Source organism: Pollachius pollachius, assembly GCF_949987615.1.
Source record: "Pollachius pollachius genome assembly, chromosome: 1".
Taxonomy (NCBI): domain Eukaryota; kingdom Metazoa; phylum Chordata; class Actinopteri; order Gadiformes; family Gadidae; genus Pollachius; species Pollachius pollachius.
This window is the reverse complement of record NC_136934.1, coordinates 51,590,492-51,613,829: the sequence shown is the minus strand read 5'-3', so window position 1 is coordinate 51,613,829 and position 23,338 is coordinate 51,590,492. Positions and strand designations below refer to the sequence as shown.

General features: G+C 48.6%; 1 protein-coding gene across 1 annotated transcript in view; it reads right to left on the bottom strand.

Moving 5' to 3' along the window:
- fhod3b (formin homology 2 domain containing 3b) overlaps positions 1-23,338 on the bottom strand; it is a 76,023-nt gene that overhangs the window by 24,151 nt on the left and 28,534 nt on the right. The window contains exons 4-5 of the mRNA XM_079740226.1: positions 8,338-8,405; positions 6,371-6,476 (exon numbers count right to left, since the gene is read on the bottom strand). Of these exons, the coding sequence (XP_079596352.1) occupies positions 6,371-6,476; positions 8,338-8,405 (174 nt within the window). The remainder of the gene's footprint in view (positions 1-6,370; positions 6,477-8,337; positions 8,406-23,338) is intronic.

The following is a 23,338-nucleotide window of genomic DNA, read 5'->3' as shown; positions in this document are numbered from 1 at the left end:
CGGTAAAACCCTACTGTATGCTGGGTATTTACATAAATATGTTTGTAAAGTACAACACCGCAACATTAACCAAAACCGTTAAATACCATCACATCGTTTTTCAACTGAGACAGAAGGATCTGAGGAAATGCGATTGCAGCTTGACAAAGTGAGTTAAATACTGATGACTTTGATTATCATTATGATATTGTTATTACTGGGTAAGTAGATCCTCTGATGTTCTGAACATAGACCCATAGCATCTGCAGCTCATAACTGGAGTGAACCCCGACGTCCTTCCAGAGGTTGGCGGAGGTTTAGCGCGTAGGGGAGGGGGGCAGGTGGTGGGATTGGGTTCAGATGGGCTCTGCTTATGGGGAGAAGGGGTATGGGGGTACGGGGGGAGGGGTCGGCTGTGATTGGGTCCATAGGAGGGGGAGGGTCTGAGGAAACGAGACAAAGAAAGTACCGACCCCACCGCGTGGATGTTGGTTCCGCTGCTTTTCATTCCGTTCTACTCTATGTTCCTGTCCTGCTCGGGTTGTTCTGGTATTTTGTTCTACATTCATGGTGTGTTTGGTTTATGGTAGAAGGTTATAGGAGGCTGTAGATAGGAGGCTGTAGATAGGAGGCTGTAGATAGGAGGCTGTATATAGGAGGCTGTAGATAGGAGGCTGTAGATAGGAGGCTGTATATAGAAGGCCATAGATAGGAGGCTGTATATAGGAGGCTGTATATAGGAGGCTGTATATAGGAGGCTGTATATAAGAGGCTGTATATAAGAGGCTGTAGATAGGAGGCTGTATATAGGAGGCTGTAGATAGGAGGCTGTATATAGGAGACTGTATATAGGAGGCTGTATATAAGAGGCTGTATATAGGAGGCTGTATATAGGAGGCTGTATATAGGAGGCTGTATATAGGAGGCTGTATATAAGAGGCTGTAGATAGGAGGCTGTATATAGGAGGCTGTAGATAGGAGGCTGTATATAGGAGGCTGTATATAGGAGGCTGTAGATAAGAGGCTGTAGATAAGAGGCTGTAGATAGGAGGCTGTAGATAGGAGGCTGTAGATAGGAGGCTGTAGATAGGAGGCTGTATATAGGAGGCTGTAGATAAGAGGCTGTAGATAAGAGGCTGTAGATAGGAGGCTGTAGATAGGAGGCTGTATATAGGAGGCTGTAGATAGGAGGCTGTATATAAGAGGCTGTAGATAGGAGGCTGTAGATAGGAGGCTGTAGATAGGAGGCTGTAGATAGGAGGCTGTAGATAGTTTGTAGATAGTCTGTTGTGTAACCTCCCAGCCTCTGCAGCAGGCTGACTGCTCCGCGCCATCGCCGAGGGCTTTAATCTGAGTGTGGGTGAGCTTTGAATCCAAATGTTTGCTCTGTGAACAGGATCCAAAGACACACAGACGCAAACCAATCAGTGGGTTCTTGTTGTGTTCCACGGACGATTCAGACGGCGATAACAACGTCGAACCAGACCCTCCCCCCAGCGCAGGTGGAGCTGGCCCCGGCACAATGTAAATGTTTCTCCAGACGACGGGGCCGTGCTAAGGGTGCTCCCCCCCCCCCCCCGCTCCTACAGACAGCCAGACAACACAAGACGCAGTGTTTCCAGGGCGGGCTGCCAGCGCCGAGCGCCGGGCTCCTCTCCGCCAGGCTCAGCACCGGAGGCCAGGACCTGACTCCCCCCTCCTGCCTCCCCCCGCCCTGACTCCCCCGTCCTGACTCCCCCGTCCTGACTCCCCCCGTCCTGACTCCCCCCGCCATGACTCTCCCCCGTCCTGACTCCCCCGTCCTGACTCCCCCGTCCTGACTCCCTGACGGTACGGACCGTCGCAGGCCGCTGAGACGCTGACACAACATGTGTTCATCTAGCAGACGGGTCACGAAGACACCGAGCGGTTAACAGCAGAGTGGACCCCCGGAGAACCGGGTCCACCGAGCGGTTAACAGCAGAGCGGACCCCCGGAGAACCGGGTCCACCGAGCGGTTAACAGCAGAGCGGACCCCCGGAGAACCGGGTCCACCGAGCGGTTAACAGCAGAGCGGACCCCCGGAGAACCGGGTCCACCGAGCGGTTAACAGCAGAGCGGACCCCCGGAGAACCGGGTCCACCGAGCTGAAGGCTCCTAGAGGCTCATCATGGAAAGCTGATACACTGGACCCTTCTCTGGTTCTATGATGGTTCTCTGTGTGGTTCTGTGTGAGTGGTTCTGTTTAGTTCTCTGTGTGGTTCTCTTTGTGGTTCTGTTTGGTGTGTGGTTCTATGTGTGTGGTTTTCTGTGTGGTTCTCTGCGTAGCGTACTGTTCTGTGTGCGGTTCTCTCTGTGTGTGGTTCTCTGTTCGGTTCTCTCTGGTTGGTTCTATGTGTGTGGCTCTGTGTGGCTCTGTGCGGTTCTCTGTGCGGTTCTCTGTGTGGTTCTCTGTGTGGTTCTGTTCTGTGTGGTTCTGTTCTGTGTGGTTCTCTGTGTGTGTGGTTCTCTGTTCGGTTCTCTCTGGTTGGTTCTATGTGTGTGGCTCTGTGCGGTTCTCTGTGTGGTTCTGTTCTGTGTGGTTCTGTTCTGTGTGGTTCTGTTCTGTGTGGTTCTGTTCTGTGTGTGGTTCTATGTGCGGTTCTCTGTGCGGTCCTCCGTGTGCGCGTGGGGCCCTTAACGCGGCGGTAGCCCGCCGGGCTGAGGGGAACCAGATGCTCCGGTTCCTCGGGGCCGCCGGGCCCCCCAGCCAGGTGTCGGGAGGACACCGTCCCCGGGAGGAGAGGAGCGATAAAGAGGAGAGTTGTGGAGAGAGGAGGACAGGGAGGAGGTGGCGACAGAGGGGGAGAAATACCGCCCGCCGTCGGCCATGACGACCCACTCCCCGGGGCCAACGCCTGTTCCCTTTTAGGTAGTCGGCTCCGGGGTCGGGGTCAGGCTCCGGGCCGCGCCGCCTGTGCGCCTGTTGCTTTTGTTAACCCCCTCCTGACCTCCTCTGCTCCTGGAAGGGTTTTTACTGCCGAAGGAAAAAGCAACTGTTTCTCTGCAGACTCACCGGCCGCATTCCAACTGTTTCTCTGCAGCGTCGCGGGCTGCATTCCAACTCTCGCTCGGCGCTGCTGGCCTTGAGTTTAAGCGCCAGACTTTTTACTGATTTACGAAATCAGAGCTAATGTGTGCCTGGCTGTTCGTCCTGTCTGCCCTAAGTATCCCAAATGAGAGAGAGAGAGAGAGAGAGAGAGAGAGAGAGAGAGACAGAGACAGAGACAGAGAGAGAGAGAGACAGAGAGAGAGAGAGAGAGAGAGAGAGAGAGGGGGAGAGGGAGGGAGAAAGAGAGCGAGAGCCTAAGTAAAACCAAGTCATGGTATTTCAAAACAGGCCCAACCTCCAGCACCAAACACATGAACTCCTTCTAGATACCACGGCTCTAGACACACTAAGACCTCGCTCGTCTGCAACCCAGACAGCAGCTCTACCACAGCCCTGAAGACCGGAGAGCAGGAGGGCGGGGACGCACTCAGAAGACCCATCAATGCAGACATCAACCCAGACATCAAGGTCCAACCCAGAGGTTACAACCAAGACGCTTACTCCGGGCTCCAACCAAGACGCTGAGCGGAGGAACAACACAAAACCGTTCCTCTGCATGCAGAGTTCTGGAGATCTGCTCTCGGAGCGGACCACAGAGCGACAGGTGCAGAGCAGAATCAGGACGCGACTTTAGTCCTGAACCCGAAATGAGAGTTTCCATGAAAAAAAAACACTTGAAAAGAAAGTGATCCAGTCTCCATAACAAAGACCTCACAGACAGTGAGACCCACCAGAGTGAGGCCAGCAGGTTCTGGAGCTCAAACCAGGAGAGACCCAACACAACTAAAACCAGGAGAGACCCACTAGAACCAGTCAGCTGGCTGGTTCTGGAGCTTAAACCAGGAGAGAGCCACTAGAACCAGTCAGCCGGCTGGTTCTGGAGCTTAAACCAGGAGAGAGCCACTAGAACCAGTCAGCCGGTTGGTTCTGGAGCTCAAACCAGGAGAGAGCCACTAGAACCAGTCAGCCGGCTGGTTCTGGAGCTCAAACCAGGAGAGAGCCACTAGAACCAGTCAGCCGGCTGGTTCTGGAGCTCAAACCAGGAGAGAGCCAGCAGAACGAGGCCCAGTCGTCCAGCGACCAGAAGAGAGGTCCTGAGAACAGAGGACATCCAGCAGAACCCCTGAGATCTACAGCTGACCAGCGGGGCAGCGCAACAGCTGAGGACGTCCTTGACGAGACTGAGACTCAGTGAGCACATGGACAGACACGGACGCCGTCCACAGTCCTGGCAACCAGAGAGAAGACCAGAAACCCCCTTCCTCATGGATCCCGCCGGCACTCAAAGGCCGGGACAAAGCCGAAGACGTCGACAAATGGCCCCACCTGTCGAGGGACTCACAAATCCAGGTTAATGGACCTCCTCCCCCCTTACTCCCCTCTCTCCCCCAAGACATCCCCCCATGATCTCTACCCCGGACCCCCCCACTAGAAACACCCAGGCAGCGCACCCGCACACCCGAGACTACACACACACTGACATCACCCCAGACATGAGCTCATCTCAGACTGGAGCGGGGAGACGTCCAGGAGGAGAGAGACCGAACTCACAGCCCTCACACTCTCATAATGGCGGGATCTTTAAGATCTATTGTCTATAAGATCTGTAGCATATGGTGGACAGCTAAGCCAAACTAATGCATAAGGTGGGGTCCACAATGTAGTTTCATATGCTGTCATTATGTTTACAAAGACTCATTCTAACACCTCGTCCCAGGACATGAGCTAACGTCACGACCATGAACTCATTAACTGAAATCATCCTTTCACCTTTCCCCGTATAGACGCATTTGTAATTGTAACAAAGGAATTTCCCCTCTGGGGGATTAATAACGTTTTCATCTATCTATCTTGTGTCACATGTTTTAATCTTTTGCTATCATTATGTTGCATCTTAGGTTGACGTCATATTTATTAAATTAGAGTGAGATGGAGGGAAAGGAGCAGGAGGCTGAATTAGTTTTATGATGTGCAACTTCCTGCCCTGAGTTTTATGATCAGTGTGAGCAGCCCGCCCCCCCAGCGGGCTGTTATTGAGGGGTGACCCTGTGAGGGGGGGGGGGCTGGGACCCAGCCTCTGTAGGCATGGTAACGAGGCCACTCGCCGCTCTTCCCCATCACACAGATCATCATTCTCTTTCGTCAGGGGAGCGTTAAATTAACCAGCAGCATGCCGGAGCCACGGCAACCACAACAACTGTCCACACACGCGCACACACTCACACACACGCATGGACACACACATGCACGCGCACACACTCACACGCATGGACACACACATGCGCGTGCACACACACACGAATGGACGCATGCACGCACACACCAAAACACACACACACACACACACACACGCGCGCGCACACAGAGTCTCTGAGTGATTTGTGGTACTAACTACTTCGGTGTGAGGAGGTCATCCACAGAATCATCAATATACATGCAAACACAAGCTACTGGAGAGGTTAACATGTGAACACATGTTACTGGAGAGGTTAACATGTGGACACATGTTACTGGAGAGGTTAACGTGGACACGTTACCGGAGAGGTTAACATATGAACACATGTTACCGGAGAGGTTAACATGTAAACACATGTTACCGGAGAGGTTAACATGTAAACACATGTTACCGGAGAGGTTAACATGTGAACACATGTTACCGGAGAGGTTAACATGTTAACCCATGTTACTGGATAGGTTTACATATGAACACATGTTAACAAATGTAACTGGAGAGGTTAACATGTTAACACATGTTACTGGATAGGTTTACATATGAACACATGTTAACACATGTAACTGGATAGGTTAACATGTTAACACATGTTACTGGAGAGGTTAACATGTGAACACATGTTACCGGAGAGGTTAACATGTGGACACATGTTACTTGAGAGGTTTACATATGAACGCATGTTAACACATGTTCTGGAGAGGTTTAAATTTAAACACATGTTACTGGAGAGGTTTAAATTTAAACACATGTTACTGGAGAGGTTTACATGTGAACACATGTTACTGGAGAGGTTTAAATTTAAACACATGTTACTGGAGAGGTTTACATGTGAACACATGTTACTGGAGAGGTTTACATATGAACTTATGTTAACACATGTAACTGAAGAGGTTAACATGTGAACACATGTTACTGGAGAGGTTTACATGTGAACACATGTTACTGGAGAGGTTTACATGTGAACACATGTTACCGTAGATCATACAATAAGGTCCTTGATCATCTGGGCTGCAGGTGAAGGCGTGAGGAAGTAAAGGAGGGATGTTTGCGTGTGTGAGCGGTCCACTAGCGTGTGCAGATGAACCTACCTCTGAGGATGTAGTTCTGGTAGTTCTGGTCGGCCTCCGCGCCCACTTTGATCAGACACGTCAGGCCCTCAGCGTTCACAAACTCATGGACCAGGTCCTTGTCGTCCTGGGGGGGCAGAACAAGACGTCTCTGTAGCAACGGTTCTGACATCATTGCATAATTGAAGCCAAACAGTAAGCAAACCAATATGGTGATTGACTGAGGTTTGTTGACCACAACGATTTTTTTTCAAAAAGTACTTCAGGGATGGTTTGTGTGATGTGTGAGGCCCTTGCACAGCCTTTAACATACCACTCTGTGTTCCTGGGATTCTTTTGCCTGTGGTCACAATTAGGAAGGGTGTAACTAGGCTTAAGATGTAAGCTGACAATGTAAAATAACTTGCAAAACCCCTGGAATTGCAAAACCACGACGACATCATGAGCGATGATGAGGGAAGCTCTTGAGAAGAGGGGGAGGAAGAGATGGAGGGGAGGTAAAGGGTAAGGAGTTTAACGGAAGGAGGCTAGGTGAGGAGGAGGAAGAAGGGGGAGGGGAGGAAGAGGACTAGGGGAGCAGGAGGTCGGGGGGGGTATGAAGTAAGAGGAAGATAAGCACTGGGCTTGTCCTAGTGTTAGGGGGAGGAAAAGGATAAGAGGGTGAGGAAGAGGGTGAGGGGGAGGAAGAGAGAGTGAGAGGGTTAGTGGGAGGAAGAGAGGGGGAGGAAGAGAGAGGGAGGGCTAGGGGGAGGGAGAGAGGGAGGAAGAGAGGGGGAGGGCTAGGGGGAGGAAGAGAGGGGGAGGGCTAGGGGGAGGAAGAGAGTCAGAGGGCTAGGGGGAGGAAGAGAGGGGGAGGGCAAGGGGGAGGAAGAGAGGGGGAGGGCTAGGGGGATGAAGACAGGGGGAGGGCTAGGGGGAGGAAGAGAGGGGGAGGGCTAGTGGGAGGAAGAGAGGGGGAGGGCTAGGGGGAGAAAGAGAGGGGGAGGGCTAGGGGGAGGAAGAGAGGGAGAGGAAGAGGGGGAGGAAGAGAGGGGGAGGGCTAGGGGGAGGAAGAGAGGGGGAGGGCTAGGGGGAGGGAGAGAGGGGGAGGGCTAGGGGGAGGAAGAGAGGGGGAGGGCTAGGGGGAGGAAGAGAGGGGGAGGAAGAGAGGGGGAGGGCTAGGGGGAGGAAGAGGGAGGGCTAGGGGGAGGACAAGAGGGGGAGGGCTAGGGGGAGGAAGAGAGGGGGAGGGCTAGGGGAGGGAGAGAGGGGGAGGGCTGGGGGGGGAGAGAGGGGGAGCATTAGGGGGAAGGCGGTGGGCCGGTCTGGAGGTCCTCGGTGCCGTCTCCCCCGTCCTCTCTGAGGACTAAACCCCCTGTGTCTCCCTGCCGTTCAGAGCAGGAGGACTGGTAGGGAGATTTAGCGCCTGCTCATGGCTGCCTCTGACCCTAACCCTCTGGAGCGAGGGGGGGTCAGTAAACCCTGGGGGGTCCCGGGCTACTTCCCCTCTACCAGGGAGCTCTGTCCTACACAGCATGACTGTGGGAAAGCACAGCACTGTGTGTGTGTGTGTGTGTGTGTGTGTGTGTGTGTTTATGAAGGTGTGTGTTTGTGTGTGTGAATGCTAGTGTGTGTTTGTTTGCGTGTGTGTGTGCCTGTATGTGCGTGTATTTGTGTATGTGTCTGTGAATGCAAGTGTCTGTTTATGTCTGTGGGGGTATTTGTGTATTGTGTGTGACTGCTAGTGTGTGTGTGTGTGTGTGTGTGTCTGTATCTGTGTGTGCGTGTGCGTGTGTGTGTGTGTCTGTGTCTGTATCTGTGTGTGTGTGTGTGCGTGTGTGTGTGTGTGTGTCTGTGTGTGTGTGTGCGTGTGGGGTGGTCGTCCTGTGTTTCTGAGTATGAATTCATGTGTGAGGCGGAATTTGTACCCTCCCAGACGCGATCAGATCAGTGGAATCAGTCACAGTGATGCTACTCCTGAAGGGACAGGGATGCAGGAGGGGAAGTACCTGGAAGATCTGCTTGAGGGAGAACAGCGCTCTCCGGAGCTCCCGGCCGGTGGAGTTGTACAGCTTCTCTGTGAGGAGACACAAGAGGAACAACACTTTAGTGTCACAGCAGCCGGAGGGTTACCACTGGAAATAACCCTAATAACCCTCACCCTGGTTAATAGATTAACAACATAACCCTAACCGTGGCTACTAGTTTAACAACATAACCCTAGCCCTGGTTAATAGATTAACAACATAACCCTAGCCCTGGTTAATAGATGAACAACATAACCCTAACCCTGGCTACTAGATTAACAACATAACCCTGGCTAATAGATTAACAACATAACCCTGGCTAATAGATTAACAACATAACCCTGGCTAATAGATTAACAACATAACCCTGGTTAATAGATTAACAGTGTAACCCTGGTTAATAGATGAACAACATAACCCTGGTTAATAGATTAACATCATAACCCTAACCCTGGTTAATAGATTAACATCATAACCCTAACCCTGGTTAATAGATTAACATCATAACCCTAACCCTGGTTAATAGATTAACATCATAACCCTAACCCTGGTTTATAGATTAAGAAAGATAAGGCTGACCTTAACACTAGCCAAGAGATTGAGAAGTAACCCAGACTCTAACCATGGCAGTGGAGGTCTGATCTGTTTAAACCTCAGGTCTCCATCAGGCATCCACCAATCCACCACCTTTTCTGAAGTAACGCATTTGTATCAAAGTAACATGTTTAATGTGTAAGTAATACGCGATTGACACGATAAGCCCAGGGACTGATATGCTCCGAGATAAAACATCGTAGCCCCAGTGCAGAGAGGAGAGAGAGGCGCTGGGCTCTGTCTGCTGACGATGCCTCGCTGTCCGCTGCCATAGAGTACAGCAGCAACCTCAGCTGGAGCAACCGCAGTCGTTAGAAAACAAGCATCAGCATTAATCACTTGTGGAAACACCACGGGGCAACGCGTACAAAACACGCAGATGGCATAACTCTGTCATGTTGGCATGGCGGCCGTTTACCCAGGGTGGAAACTCTGCCCGTAGGACTGCTGTGTGCGGCGTCTGCCAACAGGGGGCAGTGTTGAGCAGCGAGACACCGGGCAGCGTCAGGCTCTCTGCTGCATTCTCTCTGACTCAGCGAAACCAGCAATACTGCTGCAGCAGCAGCAACAACACACAGCAGAATACAGACCACTGTAGAGCAGCAACAACACACAACACACAGCAGCAACAACACACAGCAGAGCCCGCCTCTCTCTGTGAAGCAATTGCAACACACAGCAGAACACAGACCACCTCTCTCTGTGCATCAGCTACAACACAGCAGCTAAAACACACAACAAGCCTCTCTCTGTGAAGCTACAACACACAGCAGCAACAGCAACAACACACAACACACCTCTCTCTGTGTGAAGCTACAACACACAGCCGACCAATCTGTACAGCAGCTACAACACAAAGCACAATGCTCCACCATCTCTGTGTTTCTCACAACATTGTCCTTGAAACTCCCTGCCATCTTCTCTCTCTTTCATGTGTGAGGGGACGTTTTATTAATACCTTCATTTGAACATTCCAGCCCTGAGAGTGAGGCTGGCGCTGGATGCTGCTTATGCAGAAACACATGAATGTGCACAATGTGTATATTGGACCCAATATCCAGCATCCAAATGGGACAACGGCCGACACATTCACACGGATACACCCAAAAATATGCACCCATACACACAGAGACAAATATACACACTTTAACACACACAAATATGTACACAACACACACACACTGAAGTGTTGATTCTCTGGAGATCTGCGTCTCCCAAACAGCTGCCAGTGATTGGCTGCCAGCATTGAGCCTCGTGAGAAACAAACAGAACTAATGACTCTAATGTCCCTTCCTGTGGTTCAGCGCAACAGACTTCCATTCATCACCAGGGTTGGAGAGACAATAACCCTAAACCTAAACTAACTGTATTCATCAAAAGTCTTGTATAGACAGTAACCCTAAACATAACCCTAACCCCTACGCTAGTGTTGTATAGACAGTAACCATAACCCTATACACAGCATCCCTAACCTTAACCCTAACCCTATTCTTCACTACCCTAACTTAACCCTAACCACTAACCTCCTAACCCTAACTCCTTACCCCCTTGCATGAGGCAAATGTATCAAACCCTAAGTGTTTCCACCGCCGTTGGGTTGGCTTTCACTTCCAGGAACAAGGTGTGAATCATTATCAAGGTGCTCTCCTGTGAAGCATTACAGTAATGCACCGTTGTTAGTCACTACTTTCTCAACTCCGGGCACTTGTGATGTGCCACAGCTGCAGGTGAGGCCCCATCTCCTCATTATCACCATCATATAATCGTCTGGAGAACGGCAGCCCTCAGACCTGCCGCAGCCTGTCAGCCGCGGTAAGTGAGTCGGGAATTGAACAACGGTCTTAAATATGTCTAGACTGTTTACTGTGATTTACACTCTCTCGCTGTAGCTTACCGGGTAAGCCTTCTGGTTTCTATTCTAGTTCTAGGAGTTATTTTCTGTCAACACTAACTTAGTGACCAGGTCCCCTTCATTGACCAAAGATCCTCCCTAGTCAAGGCAGCAGGGGCCATATCCCTGTGTTCCTGCATCCTGTTTGAGTGATGACAGATCGACCAATCGGAATACAGATCATCCCAGAATGCATTTGTTTCCAACTATTCCCACATGAGAACCGATCTGCTGCGTTTCAACGGACCATGTAGGTTCAGTAACATGCCCCGAGCGAGACGGGCTGCAGCTGACCCCGGGGTCTGTCACTCTCCTCTGTGGTCCCCATTAAGGACTCCAAATCAGGAGACCTCAGCCAATCAGAAAACAACAACCTTTCATGAGATTTGTTGATTCCTTATTGTCAGGAATAAGCAGAGACAGCTTCCATCTTCAACCCCTCGATGTGGATTCTGTTCTCGCTGGTCACACACACACAGCGATCTACAACACCCGGATCTACACAGCAGTCGTGTAGATCCATGCCCTGTGCTGCTCTGTACCTGGACCCTCGGAACAACACACGGTATTCATTATGTCATCCTACTCCCTCGGGAACCCAGCTGGGGTTTCTGGGCCGTGACACCGGATCCGGGCCGGGCCACTGGATACCCAGGCATGCCGACGGCGGAGTCGCTGCACAAAGCGCCAGCGTTCACAGAGCGCGTTGTGTCTGAGAACGCTGAGCTGGTGAATGCCTGCACTTGTGGACCTGTTGATGGGCATGTTTCACGTGAGAACCTCATTGTGACGGTTCTTGCTATTGTCCCTCTTAGTAAAGCGTTGACTTCCTTCCCTCCCTCAGTCTGCGTCCCGTAGCTGTTAGCATGCTGGCTCTGCTTTAGCATGCTAGCTCTGCTTAGCTTCACCCCCCAGGCGGTCATGATGGGCAGATGTCGGGTAGAGTCCGCTCAGATACCCTTAAACTATAACCTGACCCTTTACAATTACAATTAGGGCATTTAGCTTTAATCCTAATCTGGGGGGATCAAACTAGCAACCTTTCGGTTACAAGACAACTGCTCTACCTCCTGAGCTAAGCCACCCTGACGCTTTGACCCTGACCTGACCCTTTGACCCTGACCTGGGACACACACAAGGCGGTGAGGAGCCCATCTCATTCCACATCACTTTGCCCCCTCAAAACCTGAGATACACACACACACACACACACACACACACACACACAGTCCATCTCTCGCATACACCAGACACAGTCTCACTCTCTCACACACGCACACACACAATGTCTCACTATCTCTCTCCGTCTCTCTCTCTCTCACTCTCACTCTCTCTCCCCCCCCTCTCTCTCTCCATCTCTCTCTCTCTCTCTCTCCATCTCTCTCTCTCGCCCCCCCTCTCTATCTCTCTCTCTCTCTCTCTCGCTCTCTCTCTCCATCTCTCTCTCTCTCCCCTCTCTCTCTCCCCCTCTCTCTCTCTCTCCATCTCTCTCTCGCTCTCTCTCTCCATCTCTCTCTCTCTCCATCTCTCTCTCTCTCTCCCCCCCTCCATCTCTCTCTCTCTCTCCATCTCTCTCTCCCCCCCTCTCTCTCTCTCTCTCTCCATCTCTCTCTCTCTCTCTTGCTCTCTCTCTCCATCTCTCTCTCTCCCCCCCCTCTCTCTCTCCCCCCCCACCCCTCTCCCTCTCTCTCTCTCTCTCTCTCTCTCTCTCTCTCTCTCTCTCTCTCTCCCTCTCTCTCAACACACCCAGGTCCAGCCGGTGACATTGACACAGATAACCAGCGGAGTGGGGAGTGGTGGGTTCTGCGTGGTCAACATACCAGACGGAGACGTCAACACAGGAGTTAATGTCGGCCAGCAGCGCATTCTGGACGGACCGCCAATTACACCGCCAAGGCATGTCAGCATGGAGGGTGGAACAGTTACACTGTAGTACAGTAACATTAACACTGTAGTACAATAACACTGTAGTACAGTAACACTAACACTGTACTACAGTAACACTGTAGTACAGTAACATTAACACTGTAGTACAGTAACACTAACACTGTAGTACAGTAACACTGTAGTACAGTAACACTAACACTGTAGTACAGTAACACTAGTACAGTAACACTAACACTGTAGTACATTAACACTAACACTGTAGTACAGTAACACTAACACTGTAATACAGTAACACTGTAGTACAGTAACACTAACACTGTAGTACAGTAACCCTAACACTGTACTACAGTGTTACTATAATACAGTAACACTGTAGTACAGTCACCCCAGCCGTCAGTGTGTGTTTCTGTGTGTGTGTGTTTCTGTGTTTCTGTGTGTGTGTCCTGGTAACTGGGCCCTCCCCCCCCTCTGTCCAGGACAGCTTCTCTCCGAGGCTCCGGAGCCACCTGCTGATAGGCTTAAGTTTTAGGAAACGCCTTTAATCTTTAATATTCATATTTTCCACCCAAATCACACATGTGCCCACGATGTCGTCCTGTTGTCTGTTGTTGTCGTTCTCCCGCTGCCCGGACACCAACAATAAGAATCGGGTGTGTTTCTAAAACGTGGTACTTCCTGTTGTCGTTCGTCCGCGTAGAGAGTTTGTTTGGTTTGGTTTCTCCTCGCTCTCTTAACCTGCTCCAAATTATTATTAGGAATGACCTTAGTGGCTGCTCCCCCCCCACCTCCTCCCCCTCTCTCCTTCTGTTCCCCCCCGACTCCCTCCTCCTCCCCCCTCCCTCTCCCTCCTCCCTTCTCCTCCCCCCTCTCTGTCTTCCCTCCCTCCTCCCTTCTCCTCCCCCCTCTCTCTCCTCCCACCTCCTCCTCCCTCCCTCCTCCCTCCTCCTCCCCCCTCTCTCTCCTCCCTCCCTCCTCCCTTCTCCTCCCCCTCTCTCTCCTCCCTCCCTCCTCCCTTCTCCTCCCCCCTCTCTCTCCTCCTACCTCCTCCTCCCCCCTCTCTCTCCTCCTCCTCCTCCTCTTCTCAACACGTGGAGAAATAAACACAGCAGTGTGCAGACCACAGATCAGGAATAAGAGGTTACACACACACGCACGCACGCACGCACACACACACACACACACACACACACACACACACACACACACACACACACACACACACACACACACACACGCACGCACAGACCACTTTCGCTCATCTCCAGCCTAGCTATGCAGTGCGGCTGCATGTGTTGGAAACAGATGTTGGAAAGCTCTCCGTCCAGAGGAGGACACAGCCTTCCTTCAACACACTCACTGTTAGAACTGTTAGCACTGCTCTGACTGTTAGCACTGTTAGCACTGCTCACACTGTTAGCACTTTTAGCACTGCTCTCACTGTTAGCACTGCTCTCACTGTTAGCACTGTTAGCACTGCTCTGACTGTTAACACTGTTAGCACTGCTCTCACTGTTAACACTGTTAGCACTGCTCTGACTGTTAGCACTGTTAGCATTGTTCTCACTGTTAGCACTGTTCTCAAAGTTAGCACTGTTAGCACTGCTCTTATTGTTAGCACTGTTCTCAGTATTAACAAACACACACACACACACACACACACACACACACACACACACACACACACACACAGAAAAAACATAATAAAATCTATGGCCATTACCATGGCATTATATATATATTGTGTAAATATCTGTGAGGCTGTTGCTCCAATCCCTCACATCGACTTCTTTAGAAGACTCACACGCTGTTTAAAACAAAAACAAATGTATTTGTATACAGTCTTTTCAAAAAGTGTTGTTTATTTGATCTAGTCCCAAACTTTGCTCAGCTAATGCTTGAGGCCATTACATAGCACTTAGCCCACCAACTACGGGATGGGAAGCCTACTCAGTGTTTAGATTGAACTGAGAGTCAGCTTCCAGTCAGCAGACTTCAGGCCAACAACGAGGAAAAGTTATCCGGATGTTCCTGCAATGTTTAAAACAGGCCGAAGCACAGGAACACGGAAACACTATTCTTGTTTTATTGAACTTCAGTCCATGTTTTCTAGGCCCTTTTTTAACCCTAGAATAACATGCACTGCTGAGTGCTTTTCATTTGCCTTTATTCCAGTCAACCTCTTCTTCTGTTCCTTCTGACGAGGTGAGCTCCTACACATACTGAGCTTGGATCTGTCTCAAGCTCTATTGGCAACCTACTACTACCACTACTGCTACTAGTAGTAGTAATAGTAGTGAGTTGTATTGCAACAACCCTCCTGGTTTGGAGGAAGGTTATGTTTTGTGTCGTGTTGAGCAGGGCTCAGGCCAGTAATTACTTTAAGCAGAATATATCATTCTGCCCTGCTCAGACATGAACTGGTTACAGCTAAATCCATTCACATGTACCGCTGCATAAGCAGCTGCTTGTTGTTTAGATTTATAGTATGTCCTTGTACTATAGCAGCAGATTGCGTGAAACCAAGACTGTAACCCAGATATTTCACACCTTGTTTAAATCAACATGATCCCTTTATTCCCAGTGGGAATTTGTTTAGTTTTGTATTTCGACAAACTTTGAAAACGTTTGAGAAATTAACTCTAATCTGCCTGATGATAGAAAAAAAGATTTTGTTTGGATAAGCGCTGATTTCTTTCTGAGGTGTTAGTGATATTGATATAATCCACTCTTGGCAGGGACAGTTGGTTGAGGGTTGGGATAAGGGTAAGGATTTAAAATTCAGATCCGTGTGGCTGTCTCATTTCTCTATGCGTTGACTGTTTTATCCCCTGTGGGCCCCAGCAATAATATCCAACTCATGTTAGAGATAAGACTACGTATTAGACACACTGTGTGTCTAGCACACAAACAGTGTCTGAGAGAGAGACAGGAACCCACAGAGACACACAGATACACAGACACACAGAGACAGAGACACACAAAGACACACACGGACAGAGACAGAAATACACACAAACCGAGATAGAGACAGACAGAGACACACAGACACACACACAGACCCACAGCCAGGCAGACACAGAGATATGAGTGCACAATATGCTTTCATCTTGACCATAAAAACAAAGTTGGACAGTGGGGTATGTTTGGCTCGTGGCCGTTCCTCGACCGTGTGAGTGAGAGCAGAGGGCCTCTTTCTCATTAACTCAGAGGTCATCTGCTTCTTGAAACACTGTTGCTTTAGACCTTCTGCTGCGAGGAGAATGGGATTCATTCTATCAGGAGGAATGTTTGATGAACTAGTGTGCTTTTAGTATATCGCACGCTTCTACGCAGTATGATGGCTGTGATGGTGAACTGGTTACAACGCATGCAAATCACAAATTCCCTTAAATATTTGTTCAAGTTATTTAAAATAGACTGCGTTGATCATATCTATCATATCTGCATATCTTGCAACGTAGTGTTACTTGTTAGTGTGTAAGAAGTTTCATGCATGTTCACGTGTTGCTGAACACTTTCCTTCCTATAATTCTTTGTACTATGTTTTGCAGTTCTACCAAAATCTGAAAGGACCGGTAAACTTAACAAACTACAACAAACTGCTTTAGGGTACCTTCTAGTTGGATATCTGTTCAGACTAGCGATCACACAATGGAAGAATAGTTTATTACACAGTCGAGGTAGTCCTACATTAGATCGTTTAATCCGTCTATCAAGTCCCAATACTAAGAGAAGACCGTTGAGATGCATTATTTAAATAACAATATCCATTCTTCACTAAATACGGAGACAAACAAGAACAAGCAATCTCTGGCGAGCCGGTGCTCTGTGCGTGGAAAGAGAAACATAAATCTATATGCCTCTATAAGACCTTTACACAATTCTTCGTCAGATGTCCAAAACAAGTAATTTTCCATTTTATTTAGAAAAAAAAAAACGAACTGGGACATAACATAGATAAGAGACGAGAGAGAAAGGCCTTTCCGGGACAGGCATACCTGCCCTCAGAAGAACATGTCCTGGCAGCCCGGAGGCCGCTTGGAGCCGGCCGGATGTCCCTTCAGAGCGGCCGTGCAGCGCTGGCATCACACAGCCCCCACACTCGCTCACGGAGAGGAAATATGTTGGCGAGCACTTCAGGAAGATTTGCAGTATTTTGACAAGAAAGTATGCTCCGTGTTCCCTTACCTTATTTAGCCACACAACCAAAACCAAACCGAAGCTAAAAACAGAAAGACCGACACAAAACAAACACAAGACCGAAAGGTATTTCACCGATCAGGATCTGTACTATTCATACCGTCGCAAATAATGGAAATATATTTGCAGTATGACAATGAAAAGGGCAGCAGCTCAACCCCAGATAAAGGATATAATAACATTAATAACAATTAGAGTTAATATTTAACTCGTATATAGCACATATATAAGCACATATATAGTTACATAGTATATATAATATATAGTATATGCTTGCATGTGACGAGGACTGCCTGTTTTAGTGTTTCTCCAGATGAAAAGGGATAAGGATTATACAAAAACGTATAAAGATTAAAGATAGCATGTCCACATTTGTGAAGCAAACTTGTTACAACGTAAGATAAAGCTGCTGTTGTTCAAACCCCTATCCAACAAAGTCAGTCGTTATTGTTCGGGCTGCAGGAAGGCTGAGGTGGGGGCGGGACTTAGCTTGTAGCGGCGGCTAGGCTAGAGCATAAAACCAGAGATAGCTGTCAATCACCGTGCTCTGAGTTAGGGTTGACAACAGAGCGAGGTAATCTGATGGAACACTGGTCAGTCCAACGCCAGTACAGGCGACTGACATATCTACGTAAAGCATCAGTAAGCACAAATACGTTTGGGGCGTAAACGTATAGCCTCGATGAAACTATGAATCTGGAACCAAAGAGAGCAAAATGTTCCTTTTGAGAGAACTTTAATAAGCTGTTAACTTATTTTGATTTGAACATTTAACCTAAGAATCTGAAACCTAAAATGAAATAGAAGTGAGAGAATCTAATAACTGCCTTGTCTCGAGGATTCCATCGCTTGTCACTTTCCCTGCTGGCCTTGATGGAATCATTATTATTACTTTTATTATGGTAGACTGGAAAAGCCACACATTACACCCACAATTATGATTCCATTGCACACACACACAGAGACACACAGAGACGCACACGCACACACACTTCGGGTATACTTTCGTGCAAGTTTGCGTATTTCTGTAACTTGACCGTATAATTATTTCAATTATAGTCAATAAAGCACAATGAATAATCCCTTCAAATTCTTTTTTTGGTGTTTGATCAACTATTTAGCGACATAAAGAGGCCATGTTGCTTGAGAACTCAGTTCAGTAGAACACGGTTCAATTACTTTCTGTGTGAGCAATATTAAACAGATCTGGTTGCTCGCTCCTCCAACATTTAGTGGGTGTTAAAGTCCGTGAAGGCCCTTTGAGGAGCGGTTTATGAGGCTGGGATGGGCCGGCCCTGCTAGTCCTTCATAACACGGGATAAACCATTGAAAGGGAACTTGTTGATACTAAAAAGCAGAATGATTTGTTTAGCTTGAAGCCGCCCCTCAGATGTGTTTCATCCCGATTGGAAATGGCCTACCTGTGAAATTATCCAGGAGACAAATCTTTCAAAACAATAATCATGAGTTCACACGGTTGTCACATCCTGTAAACATTGAAACAGCCAATCTCCCAGCGAGGGAGAGAGTAGCCCCTTGGTTACAGAGTGTGGGTTCAGCCTCGTTCAAACACTGGCCCCGCATGGCGGCACAACAAGTTCAGACACACACTCAGACCACACTCAAGCTGCTTGATGTTTTTTTTATTTTTTAAGTAGCATAAGCGATAGAACTATGGTGTTATGAAGCTGGTGGTAGTGCTAGTGGCGTACTAGTGGTATGATAGAGCTAGTAGAGCTGCTGGTGTGATACTAGCTTGTGCTAAAACTAGTGCTAAGCTAGCAGCGTGATAGAGCTACTAGGCGAGCGGTAAGCTACCCTCCAGATTTGCGTTCGATACTTTTGTTATCGTCAATCTTCTCTCATCTGGTATTTGTTCTTTCAATCATTTTTATGAACAAATAGAAGGAAAATTAGTCATGTTTTCATGCCACTGTCTTTCTGCTTTAGAGGTGACCTCTGACTAGCCCATCAGTAGAGCGTAGTCTCCTTTGAAGAGAACACACATGGACAGATGAGGACCTGAAGGAAGACAGTTGGTAATCTCTCATCAGTATTGTCGTGACTTTAGTCTAGCGTTGAACTGATGGGAGTTACGGAATGTCCTTAATAAAATGTGGAATAGGAAAAGGGAAGAGTTGATGTTGACTGTATTTTGTCTAGCCCAGGGGTCAGCAACCTTTTTAACATGCTGTGCCAGTTTGACATTTTCTCGTTTATGAGTGTGCCTTAAGCAACAATATAATCAAAATTAAGCTGAATTATGACACAGCGACTAAAAACATTTCCAGAAGACCTGGAATTGTATTATTTCCATAAAGTCCAGAATCATGCATCAACATTTTAAATGTTTTTTGGTTGTTATATTTGCAACATGGGCTTACAAATTATAATTACATCCGTCCCATCTTAAAACACCATTTTCAGAAACTCATTCAAAAACATATTTGCACTGTGAGAAATGTAAAAAACAAGAAAGTACGAGAATGTTGGAACCATCCACATCAATATCTTTAAGACATGTACAGCTTTGCAAAACCATGTGAAGGCGATGCATACAGGCCACTTGCAACAATATTTTAAATAATTTCTTCTCTATTACTCACAACATGAAAACTATTAATTGATCCAATTTCAGAACACTGCTTTCTGTAACTAATTTAAACATATTTGCACTGGGAGGAAATGCCCCAAACAGAATAAAGTGCAAAAAAAATCTGTAGTAATGATTATGATTTTATTATTTTTTAAGTGTGTCATTGATTATGCTGCCCCGTGCCAGTGGTGGCACACGTGCCTAGGGTTGCCGACCCCTGGTCTAGCCTGACAATTTGGTGCGATAATCATATCAGATTTACTGTGGCCAGGCCTGATACAATGGCCTCTGACTGTCAGGAGCACCAGTAAAGTTGGGAATGTCACTACACTCATGAGGCTGTTCACAATTCAGCAGCCATTCACTGCTGGGAAACGGGCTGCCAGAAACGGCTTATATAGCGAAACACTTCCATAAACTCTTCTTCAGGATAGCGTTGGGGTCGACGAAACAGCAACTTAGTTCCTTGTTTGTTCCCTTGTGCAACAATATGACTATATGTTTTACTGGCTTAGCATTCTATACTTCGATGGAAGACCAGAAACCCATAAAACAATAGAAAATCTGAATAAGTACGTTCAATAAGGCAAGTTGCACAACAGACGAGCGCAGAATCGTACAGCAGAAAGGAAAACACTAGTGGAGACCTGCAGCTCCAGCTCTTGCTCCGGGTCTCACAGAACGGGTGGACATGGATGGCGCGGCGTTTGGCGTGCCAAGTTCCTGAGCCGAGCAGGAAGCTCTGCAGCTGCATCGTGGGATGGGGCCGTACGGGGTGTGAGTGCTGTCATGAAAAGAATGGATTCAGATTGAAATAATGCCCCAGCGTGTCCAGAGTGAAACCCCCTTAACTATTGCTGTTGTTTCTGCACCACTTGCCAAGATGACCCAAGCGCTAGCGGTCTGGTCTGCTACAGCTACACTGAGCGCTAGCGGTCTGGTCTGCTACAGCTCCACAGAGTGCTAGCGGTCTGGTCTGCTACAGCTACACTGAGTGCTAGCGGTCTGCTACAGCTACACTGAGTGCTAGCGGTCTGGTCTGCTACAGCTACACTGAGTGCTAGCGGTCTGCTACAGCTACACTGAGTGCTAGCGGTCTGCTACAGCTACACTGAGTGCTAGCGGTCTGCTACAGCTACACTGAGTGCTAGCGGTCTGGTCTGCTACAGCTACACTGAGTGCTAGCGGTCTGGTCTGCTACAGCTCCACAGAGTGCTAGCGGTCTGCTACAGCTCCACAGAGTGCTAGCGGTCTGGTCTGCTACAGCTACACTGAGTGCTAGCGGTCTGCTACAGCTACATTGAGTGCTAGCGGTCTGGTCTGCTACAGCTACACTGAGTGCTAGCGGTCAGGTCTTCTACAGCTAAAATGAGTGCTAGCGGTCTGGTCTGCTACACAGAACGCTAGCAGTCTGGAATTGAACTTTGCGGTCCAATTCTCTCCCAACGATCTCCCCTGACTTCTGCAGACAGCTGTTTCAGTTCATATGACATTATAATGTTACCAGCCATGGGACACCATCATATGATTCTCCTGACCCATATTTCACACTTGTTTTGGCTCATTGTTATTCTTGTCATCAAGGTTGTGACCCTGTCCAATCCACAGGATTCAAAAGAGGAGAAGTGAGAGGCAGAAGCATTGTCTATCCCACTGCCTCCCGCCACAGCTCCATGTGCAGCCGACGCAGACAGACTGATTGAAAGAACTAACATTGAAGAGAATGAAAGCATTACTGCATGCAGACATATGAGAAGAAGAGAAGAAACAGAGAGCGGCAGACATGGTGATACCATCTGGTTCCAGAGAGGAGGACCAGACAATGTGCTCAATATTAAGACAAAGAAGAAGAAAGAAAATACGGTTTTCCTACCCCGTTTTTTACCAAGTATCCCGTCCCATCACATCAACCATTTCCAACAACGCCTCTTCCTACCGTTTTTTGACCGTGATTACCCAATAGTTGAGCGTGTAACACGTTAAGGGGCGATGGGATATCGCTTTGTGCAGAGTGACAGGCCGTATGGCCTCTGCTCCAGTCAATCACACGGCAGGCTATGTGTCCCCTGATTGCCTGCAGTCCCCTGACTAACTCAGCACTGAGTACCTGCAGTCCCCTGACTAACTCAGCCCTGAGTACCTGCAGTCCCCTGACTAACTCAGCCCTGAGTACCTGCAGTCCCCTGACTAACTCAGCCCTGAGTACCTGCAGTCCAATCAGGCTCTTCCACCTCTCTGAGAGACACAGCAGAGGACCCCCTTTACGTAACGCCCAGGTACACTCCATTACATTACACCCAGGTACATCTCAGAATGTCATGTAACACCCGGATACACCACTGTTACGTAACACCAAGATACACCCCCATTGCATAGCACCCAGTGACACCGTTGTTACGTAACACCCAGGTACATCTCAGTATGTGACGTGGCGCCCCGATACACCACTGTTACAACCCACCAAGGTACGTTCACCCCCAGGTAGACGGAAAGTACGAAAGTGTCTCGGAGCTGCGGAGTAGCCACTGGGCGCCGTACGATGTGCAAAATGTTCATCTATGTTTCACGAGGAGGAATTGTCATGTGGGACGTCTCTCTTCCCTCAGCCCCTAATGGGACGCCATGTTGTCTGTCAACACGTTCCTGTGGGTTTGAGCACATCGTAGCGTTCTAATAGCCGCCCCATGGATTACGCTGATCTGTTCTGTATGTGTTTGTGCACAGCTTTCCTTTTAATGGGTTGTTTATAGAAGCCTTTCCCCCGCTGAACAGAGCTAAAATCAGAGGAGGGGAAGGTCCAAAAAACGTCCTGGAGGCGCAGAGAGGAGCAGAGAGGAGCAGAGAGGAGCAGAGAGGAGCAGTGAGGAACAGAGAGGAGCAGAGAGGAGCAGAGAGGAGAATTGAGGAGCAGTGAGGAGCAGAGAGGAGGAGTTAGGAGCAGAGAGGAGCACAGAGGAACAGAGAGGAGTGAGGAGCAGAGAGGAACAGAGAGGAGCAGAGAGGAGGAGTGAGGAACAGAGAGGAGTGAGGAGCAGAGAGGAGCAGAGAGGAGCAGTTAGGAGCAGAGAGGAACAGAGAGGAGCAGAGAGGATGAGTGAGGAGGAGTGAGGAGCAGAGAGGAGCAGAGAGGAGCAGAGAGGAGCAGTGAGGAGCAGAGAGGAGCAGAGAGGAGGACTATAAGTGGACCTCCCAGGCTTCATTACAGCAAGAGGCAGGCTGGGTCATGGCTGATAGGTTTAAAACAGAAGAGGATGTGTTAATTATAACCGTAAGCATGTAAGAGGAAATATATATATACACAGATATTAACGGCCGCCCGGATATTGGCTATGACAGCATCGAACAGCCGTTGAATCCATGACGACCCAAATCGGACGTAAGGACTTGTCGACACTGGGCTCATGTCTTCAGGATGCTTTCCTTATCAAACTCTGAGGTCTGCAGGAGCAGCAAGATCTCACAGCTGGTCTAGTCCGACCACACAGCAGGCGTGTTCTCGGAGATGTGATGTGAAAAATGGACACTTTTCATTCTTCCATTTAACCAAAGCTTGTCGTTCGGTTCATCCAGTCAGTGCATCGAATGAGATTGGAAAGAATGTGGGACTAATTTATCAAGATAAAACTTAGACACTGAATCATTGTTTTAGGTGGAAACAGTAGTAATAGTAGAGAATGAATCGCTGGATGAAGTACTGTACCAACAGCGATGTATTGTTTCTCTTTCTCCTGACAAATGTACTTATTGTAAGTCGCCTTTTAAAAGAACGTCTACTAAATGCCCTTAATGTAAATCTAAATGTTAATTATCTATAC